Source organism: Grus americana, chromosome 31, assembly GCF_028858705.1.
Source record: "Grus americana isolate bGruAme1 chromosome 31, bGruAme1.mat, whole genome shotgun sequence".
NCBI classification, from domain to species: Eukaryota; Metazoa; Chordata; class Aves; order Gruiformes; family Gruidae; genus Grus; species Grus americana.
This window is the reverse complement of record NC_072882.1, coordinates 568,509-581,035: the sequence shown is the minus strand read 5'-3', so window position 1 is coordinate 581,035 and position 12,527 is coordinate 568,509. Positions and strand designations below refer to the sequence as shown.

The following is a 12,527-nucleotide window of genomic DNA, read 5'->3' as shown; positions in this document are numbered from 1 at the left end:
TATTTCCTTGAGCGTTGCCACTTGGGGAAAAGTCCTTATTTCAGAGGGGAGGAGAGCGTGGAGCAGCGCTGAAGGCACTCTGCTCTAATTTTAGTGCGCTTCTGTCTCTGATTCCCAAGTTGCTGATCACACCTGAAAGCTGGGAAGAAAGTCCAAAGACGGAGACGTGCTCTCTGCGCCTGACGGTCCAAACCGTGGAGATTTGTCTGACCCAGACCCCCCCTCCGGAGCGAGGACGAACACCACGCATCGGGCTGCGGCTCCCGGGGGGGATCAGCGAGGGGTTGCCCGTCCTCGTGGGATGAGCAGAAGCCGCATCCTTGGAAGCGGCCCCCTTTTTCCTGGGAACGTGTTTTCACTCAGTCTGGCCGTGCAGCCGTTTTTGAGGTGCTTTTTAGAATCAAAAGGACTCTGGGAGCAAACGACGTGCAGAATCGTTTTCTAGCTGAAGGTTAATTATGGGCTGTCGTTACTGCGGAGCTATAGGTTCATTTGAGCTAGGTGCTTTTTTAATTTGCAATTTTTTTTTTTAAATTGCAATTCCTGCTTGCAAAGGCCTCACGCTCAGCCAAAATTAAGGAAGCTAACCGCTGGCACGTGGCTCCTGAAACACTCCCAGTGATTTTCTCTGAGTCCCCTTTTAAAATACAAAGGAGTGAGGAATCCAGCTCTTTTATTGCCCATCATCCCGTTAACATTAACGAGACTGGCGTGTGTGCGAGGAGGAAGTAGGAGTCACAGAACTGGCTCCTCAACTCAATTTTATCGGGCTCATTATTAGCTGATTACTTTGAGGGAAATTAATTTCTCGTCCTCGCTCCTGGCTGCCTGCTGCCCGTGGTTTAGGGAGGACACCAGGGTCCTGCTTGTCCCTGGCCCCCGCCATGAGCCCAGGGATTTGGGGGGAGGCGATGCCGGCAGCTTTCTGTGCCGTGCGTTCACCCGTGGTGCCCATCGGACTGTCACTTGCTGGTCCTCTCTTTTTTTTTTTTCTTTTTTAAAAAAAATCATATTTTCAAGGGCTTCTGCAGAGTACAGGAGAAAAAGGGCTTTCTAAATAAAATTGATTTTTATTAGCATGTTGCTGTGCCCTTTGTGCAAAGCAGACAGATCTCTGAGCGGGCGTACGTACCGCAGAAAAGCAAAATTACGGGTTCAACAAAAATAAAGCTGCAGGATGCATTTTAAACCACAGTTCCTGTGTAACCCAGCACTTGAGAGAGAGATTTCAACCTAAATTATTTTCATCTTGTGAAGTTAACGGCTGCTGTGGGGTGGGAAGGGGAACTCCGAAGTGCTCGGCTTTTCCTTCGCCAGCCGGGCTGGGAGGCTGCGGCCCCGGGATGTCCTCCTCCGTCTCGGTGGCACGGATGGCAGGGAAGGGGAGAGCGGGGTCTTCCAGCACTAGCCCACGTGTTTCCTTATTCTGTACAGCCCCTGTAAGTAATTTAAATTCCTGCGGCAGCCCAGGATACGAGGCACCTCTTACTTGGGGATTTGGAGCAGGTTTGGCAGCCTGTGTCCCACTGCCAGCGGGGAAATCGGAGCGGGTGTCTCCATCAGGCTTCCGGACCTGCAGCGCCGGGTACCGGTGATGGAGGGGGGGGTCCCTGTCACCAAACCACACGGGAACGGCTGGAAAAAACACCCCGAGTGAGTGCCGCAGGCCCTCGCTGGGCTGAACCGGGTGTAAACTGGTGCTCCCAGCCTCCCCAAAACCAGCGAGTCCCCATGCGAGGTTTGCGGTTAAGTGGAGCACGGTGAGATCGTTCCTTCTTAATTAACATCAGGCAAGTAGTCAGGTCGGATGGGGTAATAAATAAGCCTGGCCTAATGTGCCCTGTCCGCATCTGTACTTATCTCGAGTGGTGCGTTGCCAGGAGCAAGGCTTGTACAACTTGGCTGGTTCAAGAGGCGGTTATTGTTAAAAATCTGCTTTTAAAAGAGGCACCGTCAGAAGGGAGCGACTGATTTCTTTCAGCTCGGAAAAGGTACCGAGGTCCCCTAGAAAGCTTCGCCGTCTGTGGCGTACCAGCTGCTCGAGAAACGGAGGGGAAAATGAACAGCGCTGCTGCTGCTTGTGTGTGCTCACACTCTGCAAATCACGTTGATTTTCCGAGGAGACGATTCATCTCCACAAATTATCGCTTTTTAAAATTGTTCTCTGCAGCAAATGCTCCATTTCCAACCTGATCAACTGCCAATTAGAGCCAACTCTAAACAGCAAAACTCCTGTTTCTAAAACTGGGCTCGTTTTGTTTTTTAAACAGCCAGGGTAATTGACAAATAAAAGCCATTTGAATGTATAAAATGTTCATTATCTCCGTGGGGTGCCGAGCAGCAAAACGTAAGGCAGATTTCCCTTTTATTTTGGTGTGGTCGTTGGAACGGCTGTTGCGAGGCCGCTCGGTTAGCGTGGTTCGTTAGCGTGCGGTCCCCTTGCCCAAAACCCCGCTTCTTTTCATTGATAAAATTCAACCGAGTGCTTGGGCTATGTACGTCCCACGAAGTGGGGACTTCATCTCCCCACTGCGAGCCCCTTGGTTCCCAGCAGCGGCCCCTCACCAGAGTGGGAGACCCGAATTTCTGGCACGCCTCGCTGCCCAGGGATGTGGCAGTGGTCGTCTGTCTGTCCGGACCGGTGACCCTCCGGCTCTCGGCTGTCCCAGGGGACCCAGCAGCTGCTTTTCTCCCATCTCAGCCCGCTCCAAGCATCCCAGGTTTGGCTTTAAGAGCGAACGCTGTTTCCCGTGCACGCCACGGAGCTGTGGCGGTCTGCGTGTGGGGGGATGAAACCCTCCGTGTTCACCCCGGCTTTGCTGCCGGGACCACCGCTCGCTGCTGGCGTTGGCATTCGCTTTCCGTCGCTCGGATGGGGAGGATCGTTGTGGTCCGCTGGGGTTGATGGTGTTAAGCCCAGGGGTGCAAAGCAGCGTTAAAGGAAGTTGGGGTGAGTAACTCCTCTGCTCAGAGAAGCTGTTGGGGAGTTTTACTGGAGAGGAGAGTAGTCCGGGCAGCTTCTGGAGCCTAACTCTGACCGAGCTCTGCTTTCTCTTTCAGCAAAGTACCTTAAAGATGGATATAGAAGACTGTAATGGACGATCTTACATATCTGGTATGTCTGCTCCTGATTTTTGCCAGTTATTTTGGGTTGCTAACGTTTTAAGGTGCTCATCCTCTGTGTACGAGCTGTCCTGTGCTCGGTTGCTTTGCCTGAGGCTGTGCTGCTGTCGCAGTCACAGATGGAGCACCGAGGAACAGTATTCAGAACATCGCCGTGTTTCATTAAGTATCTGAGAAGTGTTAAAGCCCACGGCATCATAAACTGCTAGTTTAAAATCCAGTACCTAGGCTGAGCCTTGGAAGTTTAGGCTGAAGTTTATGCGCTTGTGTCTTCACCTGCTGATCTGGTGGGTGGCTGCCAGCACGGCGCGGCACGCCAGCGGGAGGTGAAATTTCAAGCCTCGCTGCAAGCTGAAAGGAAAACGTATTTCCAGTGATGTGCGATCCCAGTGCCGAAAGGTCTCGGGGAGGTTGGTCCTTCCTTCAGGGCTCCTGGCTGGGCTCCCAGGTTTAGTCCCGCTCTCCGGCACGCCGGATGCACGACGCCAAACCTGCGACTGGAAGCAGTGCGATATTTAAGACCTTCGCAGGTGATCTCAGCCGCACGCTTTGCTAATTCCAGCGCTGTTGTTTATCGGTGTGTGTTAAGATTAAACCCCGGCTGAGTTCCAGACATAAAGCCCTGAAATGTCCGTGGGGAGAGGGGGAGGTGGCAGCGGCACGGGGCTGGCCTGGATCTGGGTGTCGGAAGCTGCCGGCATGCCGGATTGCTCCGTAACTGGCGGGGTCGCACAGACTGGAGCTGCCATGCTGGGGGTCGCAGCCGCAGGGACCATCTCAAGAGGATCCCGGTGGCACTGGGGGGATTTAGATTATCTGGGAGCCTGCAGAAACCCGGCTTGCAGCCGGTACGGGCTGTAAATGAAAGCTGGTTTGGTGGGATTTGTTCTTATCTCTGGGGCACTGGTGTTTGCCATGTGAAAAACCCTCGGTTTGTCCATCTTTGCTCGGGAGAAGAGGAGGATTAGAGTAAGACCCGATGTAGGTTTAAGAGCGGCAAAGCCAGAAGAAACTCCGGCCATTATCTAATCCGGCCCCAGCGACGCGCGAGGCAGGAGGACGTCTCTGCGCGAGCCGGGGGGTGCCGGGGATGAATGGCTCGGCGGGGAGGAAGGTCAGAAGTTGAAGTACATGGGAAGGGAGAGAGGACCCCGGCTGTTCTAACGAGCGTTTGCGGCGGCCAGGACTTAGTGCATTGACAGAGCTGTGCGGGGGGACCTTGCGCAACACCCTTTGCGTAAATCACGTTACATCTTGCCCGTCCTGACAAAGTTCATCCTCGGAGTTATTGTGTGCTCCTCCTTTCTGTGAAGATTTCCTCCGATCCCCGGAGGATCCCTGCTTGGCTTAGACGCTTGGCTCTTCTCGAGGCGCTCGCTGCAGTTTGCTGCTCGGGTTTTGGTTGCCAGGATGCGTCCGTTAAGTAACAAAACGCTTCCCTGAAGCTGGCCGACCGCGCTGTGCCAGGGCGGCTGCCGGCTGAACGCGGCCGCTGCTTTCTCGGCTTCGCTCGGCTTTCGCCTTGGCAGAACCGCGTCTGCCCGCCGCTCGCAGTGGAGTTTGGAGGAGTTTTGCTCGGCTCGGAGGTCCAGGTCGCCTGGGGGTCAGGGCAGGCCTAACGAAGATCGTTAAGGTCAGGGTCAAGGCCTGCCAATTAGCTGCTTCAGGTTGCTGAGCTGCTGCGGATCTGAGATGACTAGAGGAAACAAACATCAGAACTCTTGAAACTCATTTCTGTGAAATATTTTTAATTAAACAAACTCTTTAAGAAGAAAAAGCTCATGTTTGTCGAATAGCGAGGTAACTGAAAGCCCGGAAACTCTTCGTGAACGCGAAATACTTTTTCTCCTTTGAATTCTTCACAGGAAAATAAGTCAGTTTTGAAGCAGCTCTGGTAGACACGGTCGTTACCGCAGAGGGGGTAGGAACGAGGCGGAGGCGGGCAAGAGACCCCTCCGTGCTGCGCACCGGCTCCTCGGGCTGTGAGTCCTGTAGACACTTAACCCAAAATCCCGGCACTCGGATGGTGCCGATAACAGCTCTGCCGCTCTTTGCTTGTGTCGGCCAAGCATCACCGTTTCGCAGGTGGTGAGAAGGGCCGAGCACCTCGGCCCATCCGAGCACGGCCCCGCGTGGGGGAAGGCACCGGAGCAGCCTCATCAGCTGCCCCATACGGGCAGGGTGGGATCAGGTCCCCATCCCGCCGTGGTTTCCTGTGGGATCCTGCCCTCCCTCGCTCCAGTCCTCTTTCTGGGATGGACAAGCACCTCGGAGCTCTGCCTCCGCGTTGTTGCGGCAACGTATGCGCGTGGCAGAGGCCGATGGAAGATGGGGGATGTTTTCAGGCTGTCCTCCCCGGTGCTCTGCTCCCCAAACCAGCCTAGGTCTCCTCCATTTTACCCTTTTTTATTTGGGTGCCGGGCACTGAGAACAGGGTTAAACGTTCTCAGCTCCTTGGATAAGTGGGCTACAGACAGACGAACTGTCTCTTGCGCGACATTCAGGTTTCCATTTGTAGTTTTTTTTTTTTTTTTTAAGAGCAAATGAAATGTGACCCAATATTTCCTGAAATCTCAAGTCTGAAAAGTTATCAGAGAGGGAAATTGCTGAGAGACTGTTGAAACCCAGGCGCTGGTTGTTCCCAGGGGTGGGATAGTGCTTCAGCTCTCGCTGTCGGCAGCGGGCAGCCTGCCCACCCTTCCCAGGGCTCCGAGCTGCTCGCAGGAGCCGTTATTGGGGGTCCCGGTGTAAGCCCCACGGAGGAAGAAACCCGTCCCCGTGTAGGGGGGTGATTTTCAGAGTGGGGGTCCTGGCCGAGGGCCGTGCGGCTCTGCCTGGGTTCGACACCGATCCCTCCCAGGGGGGCAGAGGCTGCTGGCGGTGCGAAGGTTCACGCTGGCCTGAGCCCTGTTTTGGGGAGGGCTGGGCGCCAAGGATCAACTTGGTTATCCCTTGGTGCCTCCAGTCAGAAGGAGCTTGGGGATCCTTTGGGATTAAAAGGATCCTTTGGGATCCGGAGGATGAAGCTAGCTGGCAGAGGAGCTGAGCTTTGAGCTGAAGACGGGATGCCATGCCCTGCCTTTATACTGGAAGGGACCAAGCAGAAACCATGGGGTTTTTTCCTCCTTAATGTTCAACTTAAATTCTAGTTTGGGGTTTTTAACCTTTCTCCAATACACCAGAGATCGGCAGCGGCTAGGAACAGATTGTCAAACAGTGCAGCGGGGTTCTTCCTGCTGTCAGCATCGCCTGGGTGCTTTGGTAGTGAGCCCCGATCTCCTCTTCGGGGTTAAACCAGCCCTGGGACCAGGAGGGTCTTTTTTTGTAGGATGGGAGCTACGCACCAAGGTAAGCTCACCTGGAGACGCTGCCTAAAATAATTCCCTGCAGCTCCAGCGCGAGGCTGTGGTCTCGTGTGTCGTGGCTGTGGACTCTGGCCCTTTGATATGGATACGTTTGTGTACACGGAGTGTGCGAAGGTGTGAAGTGCCTCCCTTCTGCGCTGAGCATCTGCTCCGGAGCCACCTGGCTCTGGCATGCTCTGGGTCCGGGGGGTTTCATGTGAGATGCTTTTGCTCCATTTCTGGAGCTGAGGACCGAGGTTTTGGTGTCCTTGTCCCTTGTCGGAGCCCAAATGAGCCGTCACTGACTGTAGGCTGATGTTGGGGACGATGCTGTTCTCCCTTCAGTCATCGGGGTCTCTATTTCCCACCGATATTTTGGGTCCTGTGCCTGATTGCTGACCCCACAGCATCAGCGCAGAGACCCTGCAGCATCCCTGGTCCCCCGCCCCATCCCTCCTTAGAGCATCATCCCCGGCCGGCTCGGCGCGGCTCCGTACTATCCCGTGCCGGGGAGCGGCACAGCCCGGGTTCCCGCTCGCCGTGCTGCCTGACTGTAAAATGACGGTCGTTTCCCTCGCTTCCAGGAATCTGCTCTTCCTGGAAGGTGAGTGGCTGCGTGCGCCCTGCCAGCGACGCAGACATGCACACGCAGCCTGGGCTCCAGCGCTGTTTCCAAGGAGTTGGCTGTGATAACACTCCAGGGTATCTCCAGCAAGGTAGAATAATGCGAGTTAAACGGGAGCGGAGGGAGGGAGGGGGGAGGATCCTGAAATAACTCGGTGCTGTCTCCGCTCGCTGTCTGTGTGCGGAGGACAAGGGGTGCAGGGGGCTGTGCTGGGCAGAGGGACTGACTCTGGAGGGTGATTTATAGGTGACTGAAATCCTCTGTGCTGGCAGGGAGGAGAGGGAAGGAAAGGCCTGACCCCCCCGAGATGCCCGTGGAGGCGAATATGAGCGAGGTAGGCTCAGGACGCTGCTTGTGATGTACCGAGACCCTTTGAGAGGGCCGGTCTCACCCCACGCAGCGGCTGTTCGGTTTTCAGCCTCAGGACGTGCCCCCAGCTCGTAGAGTAATGCACAGGGCTAGCTCCCTCTCTGCTGGGCTCGTCGTTCAGCCTTCTCGTTAACCTCTTCTGCTGGGGCTGGCAGCGCGCGTAAGCTTCGCGTGACTCAAATTCGCTGGCAGCAGCTTACCAGCCTTGCCGAAATGCGGGGAGGGGAGAGGGAAGGGTCCTCAAAGTCTTTCCCACTGTGACCCCGGCAGGAAAGAAAACCTCTTTAAAATGCCGCCCGTGGGGAGTTGGGAGGGGTGAGGATGCTGCTGGGGTGTCCCAGCGTGGTCTCAGCCGAGCAGCGATTTAGAAGATGCTGTCTCACCGAGGGCAGTTACCAGAAATGATTCCCATGCTCAGCAAGGCCGATGAGCTCAGCGTCCCAGTAGTCATCAGACAATGGGATGAACTGGGCTCGGGGAGCACCGGGAGAAGAGTTTCTCCAGATGCGAGTATTTAGAAATAACATTCCCAGCTGTGCCAGAGACGCTCACGGAGCTTCTGCACTTTCCATCGTGAAACTCCGCCGTCCCCGTCCCTGCGGCATCGCCGAGGAGCGGCTGCTGCAGGCAGCTGCCCAGCTCTCGGGCACGCGATGGGGAGGGCTGGCAGGGGACCGGGGGTTTTCTGTGCGCTGGCAGCCGGCAGGTCTCGCCGGAACAGAAACCTGCTAGCCCCCGAAGGGGAAAAAATGAGTCTAGCCTGCCACGGAAATGCCTCGGGCTCGAGGTGATCTGGTAGGCAGCTACATCGCTGAATTCGCTTTCCACTGTGAATGGGCAAGGGCCTGTTTCCAGGGACTGCAAGGGTCCGTCTGGGGTGGGCTCGGCTTCCCAGGGCCGTGAGCGTCTGCTTGGGAATTGTCACTTCAGGGACTGTTGGGGAGGGGAATCGTGGTGCCTGGCGAAGGGACAGAGCGCCGGGGTCAGCCCAGCATGAGTCGTTCTGCTGGGGGATCGATGCTCGTGCATGGGGGGGGGTGGCCTGGCTCCCCACTGCTTGGCACCCCTTTGCATGGTGGTGCCGGCCGGAGCTCCCGCAGAGCCCTCCGGCATCGTGTGGCGTGCCGACCCCTCTCCCCTTCTGCAACCCCTCTGCAAGCCAGCAAGGAGAGCAAACGTGCTGCCGCCGTCGGCACAACGCTGGCTCAAGGCTGTTGGAACCGAGGGGGTCACAGCCGGAGGACTGGGGTCCGGAAAGCATCGAGCTCCTGTCTGTGTTCATGCTGGTGTGCGTGGCAGATGATGCCGTTGGGGGGAAAAGCCATGTCCTCCAGCCCCCCAAGGGGCCCGCCAGCGGCCCCTTTCTGAAGCAGAGGTGCTGGGAAGAGGGCTTGGCGGGGTGAAGCCTGTGGGAGCCCACAGGCTGTGCTTCAGGCATCACTCACTTGTGTTTCCCTCCTCCCAAAGGTAGTGGGGATTCCTCTCTGGAGAAGGAGTTCAGCTCGGCGATCGTGGGACCCACGGTGAGCACACCCAACAGCCAGCACTCCTCCCCGAGCCGCTCTCTCAGCGGTGAGTACGCTGACTTACTGTAAAAAGCCGTGCCAAGGTCTGCCTGGTTTGTCCCCAAACCCTGCACTCTCTCAGGCGTGACATAAATTTCACCTTCCCGCTGTGACAGATTTCTCTCTGACTCTTTGTTTTCCAACCAAAGAGGGTAAAACCCTGCTTTGGTCTCCGCACGGAGCGGCTGCCCGGTTACTGATCCTGGGCACCGGCTGTTGCTGAGGCCGGAGTTTTTCACATCGGCTGAGGCAATGCCCAGGGGTCGGGGTCTTTCCTTGTGGTTGTGAATTTCACCTTGACTTTCAAGCAGCTGCGTGTTCCAGACCGTTAATGATCGCAGCTCAGGAGGGGCCGCAGAGCCGTCGGTTGCTTTGGAATCAGTTATTTTTTATACCTGTCTAGATAGCTGTGTGGGAAACGAGAAGCTGCTCCGCTTCCTCTCGCGTAGTAGCTGGGGCAGGTCAGAGTCTGCGGCACGCGCAGCGATTCACGCAGCAGCAGAACTCTGCCTCTCCGCGAATGAGTCTGTTGGGAAGTTATTTGTGTGGCTGCAGTCGGTTCGGAGACCCCCTGGGCATGTTTGGATACACCGGGAGCCCCGCGGGGTGATGGAACACACCAGCGGCTCCCAGCCTTCGCCCAGTCTGTGCTGTTTTGTTCGGGCACCGGCTTTGCCTGCTCCTGGGGAAGCTCCTCTTCTGCCAGCCCTTGTCGCCTTGCCATGGCACCGTGGAGCGGGTGCGTGACCCCTGAGGTCTTGCCCGGCCGTGCCTCTGCCTCCGTGCGCTCTCGCCCAGCGGTGCCGTCGGCAGAGTACCGTCAGCCGAGCTGGTGGCTGGCACCCGACAGGGAACTAATCCAGAAACGGGACCGGTGTGGGGAATCTCCTGTGCACAGCGCAAAACTTTCCATCCCCTTGCCTGTCTACAGATGGAATTCTCTGTTTTTCATTTAAAACGAATGAAACTGCTTTTTAGGTTGTATCTGAGAACTTCCCCCAGTAAAACAGGTTCGATTTCCGAGTTGTCGCAGTCTGCCCCTCGTCCTGGCGTGCCATCTGCTCCCGTGGCTCGCTGTGGCGAGCGACGTGAAATGTGATGTTTTTCCTTGTGTGCTGACAACCAGCGCAGCCCTGGCCGAGCTTGGCGTGGCTGGTCCAGGCTTAACTTGCAGAGACTCTATTTACGTCACAGCCTTCTCTTCTGTGAGCCATACGTACCACCAAGTCATGTTGACACATGAGAAGAAGGAGCGCTGTGATGAGATAAGTTGGCAAATCCCTCTCGGAATTGTGCTGTCGGTATTCGAGAGCCGACAGTTGGGCCATCTCTGCCAGATGGACTCGACCACCACTGAAAAGACCGGCACTGTGCTGATCTTCCCTCTCTCCCGACTTCCAGCGTGCAATTGCCTCTTGCTTTTCCGCAGCAGAGAAACTCCCTTGTAATTTATCCGCGTGGGCTTCCAGCAGTTAGGTGATTGGGACACCTCCAGACAGGGCCTGGCGTTTGAAGGTTGTTCTTTCTGAACCAGGATAAAATAAACCCCAGCCATTAAGTTTTCAGAAGGGGTAATGTTATGAATTAGCTCTGTTGCCTTTTTTTTTTCTTTTATTACTTGCTGTTTATTTTATATTTGCCCTATAAAACCGCTTAGAAGCTCTGCAAAGAGATGAAATCTTGGCTTTTTCACAGAGGACGGTTCTGAGATGTAACGCAGCCTTTTCGCTTGATCAGAAGCGAAAGGAATCGAGCACGTGGACTGACTGAAAGGACAATAACGATCCCTTCCCCTTTAACAGCAGGATGCGAGTGATGGTATTGCCTCTGATCTGACTTGACTTCACAGCTGGTTCATCCAGCAAGCATCGTGCCCCAGAGGAGCAAGAATATTATATAACCTGTTCTGCCAGCAGAGACTTCTCTCCAGTGAGGCCGGACTCTGCATTGGTTCTGAAAGGGGAATTACAGAACAATAGTTGGCCTCCCTTCTATGCCCAGGAAAAAAATAAGTCCCCAGGGGAATGGGAGAAAAAAAAAAAAAAAAAAAAAAAAAAAAAAACCCCAAGCAGAAAATCAAAGTGCAGCAAACGTCAACTCATCCAGGCAGCTCCCGCCACCGAGAGAGGAGCTTTTCACTTCGTGTTTGTGCACAGAGGCATCTGTTTGTGCCGGGTCTCCTGGACGCTCCCAGGGGAGTGTGGTGGCACCGGCCAGCACATAAATAAAGTTCTGCTCCCCCCCCGCCCCGCAAGAATGCTTCAGCCGCAGAGTCTCCTCCCGGTCTGCAGCCAGCGGTGGCTTTGGCCAGTGGCTCAGCAGACAGTCTGAAAGTGCCGCCGATTGCCAAGGCCGGGGGTATGCACAGTTCACGTTGCCCGGAGCCTCCCTGGGAAGGCGGCATTGTCTGCTGCGAGGATCCAGGAAGGGAAGGAGGGGAGCGAGAGCCAGAATTCCTGGGCTCTTCACCCGGCAATAAACCTCACGCAGTCTCGGATGAATCACTTCCATGCTGCTGCTCCTCGTTAATCCCCGCTTGCAAGGCCGTACCTGGCTCCGTCGAAGGCGGTGCGGAAGAGGAGCCGTCCTCTCCGGGTGCGTGGCCTGGCTTCTCGGGGGCTGTGTGTCCGCCGTTCCCGGGGCAGCGGGTCTCCCTAGGACCGTCTTGCCGCCTCCGCTCTCCAGCGTTCACGCGTCCTCCTCTCCTGGTAAGCGACCCAAAGCCTTCCCGCTCGCCCACCGGGACGGATCGTCCCTGCCTCAGCCGATGGGAGAGTTTGTTTGGAGCCCCCCGGGTCTTGAAGGTCAAATCCTCTGGATGGTTTGGTACCCGGGACGGTACCAAGGTTTGTTTTCTCAATTTCCCTCGGCTGGTACGCTGCGGCTGTCGGCGTGCGCCCTGGACCGTGGGTGAGCGTTCACGCTCTCACAAAGAGCTGAACGAGCCCCAGGGGTCGATTCAGCACCAGATCTGGAAGCTGCTGGGATTTCTGTGTGGTTGTGCTCCGTTCTCACGCCTGTCTCCACAAGGCAGCTTGGACTCTGCAATCTCCTACCCTCCGGGCAGCAGCAGAGTCTCCTTTGTGTATATAAAGTTCAGTTCCTCCAGCCCCCACAGTTCTCCTCTTAAGGGATTGGGAAGAGCCTCCTGCTTTAAATGGAAGAAATAAGAATCTGATATTTGAAGGGATTCTGTAAATATTTTGTTTAAGCCTGTGGGCTCGGTGCACGGCCATGTGGGTGACCTGGATTCGACCGTACTCCATCATCCTCCTCCTCCGGCCTGCCAGGACCAGAGCTACGGGAGCAGGTAGTGGGTGCGATCGGCCAAGGAGCGGCCACCCCTGGCCGGGAAGCCTCCCCAGGGGATTCCCTCTCGCTCCCGGCTGCTGGCGATGGCTTAAAGTGGGAGGAAACTTTCCAGTTCCATCATTTAAAGCCTGGCTCTCCAAACAGGCGACTTTTCACCGAGGCTGAGGGTGTCCCGGCAGCAGCTCTCCC

General features: G+C 56.0%; 1 protein-coding gene across 14 annotated transcripts in view; it reads left to right on the top strand.

Annotated features, from left to right (window-relative positions):
- Positions 1–12,527, top strand: part of IKZF4 (IKAROS family zinc finger 4) — a 29,805-nt gene that overhangs the window by 4,827 nt on the left and 12,451 nt on the right. For 3 of the 14 annotated variants that reach the window (XM_054807116.1, XM_054807114.1, XM_054807115.1), the window contains 4 exons: positions 120–387; positions 3,061–3,115; positions 7,052–7,183; positions 8,929–9,033. In XM_054807116.1, the coding sequence (XP_054663091.1) occupies positions 3,076–3,115; positions 7,052–7,183; positions 8,929–9,033 (277 nt within the window). In that variant the 5' untranslated portion in view covers positions 120–387; positions 3,061–3,075. Of the gene's footprint in view, positions 1–94; positions 388–3,060; positions 3,116–7,051; positions 7,184–8,928; positions 9,034–10,306; positions 12,337–12,527 lie in introns of those variants that run through there. The other 11 variants (XM_054807122.1, XM_054807113.1, XM_054807118.1 and 8 more) reach the window with 7 other exon arrangements.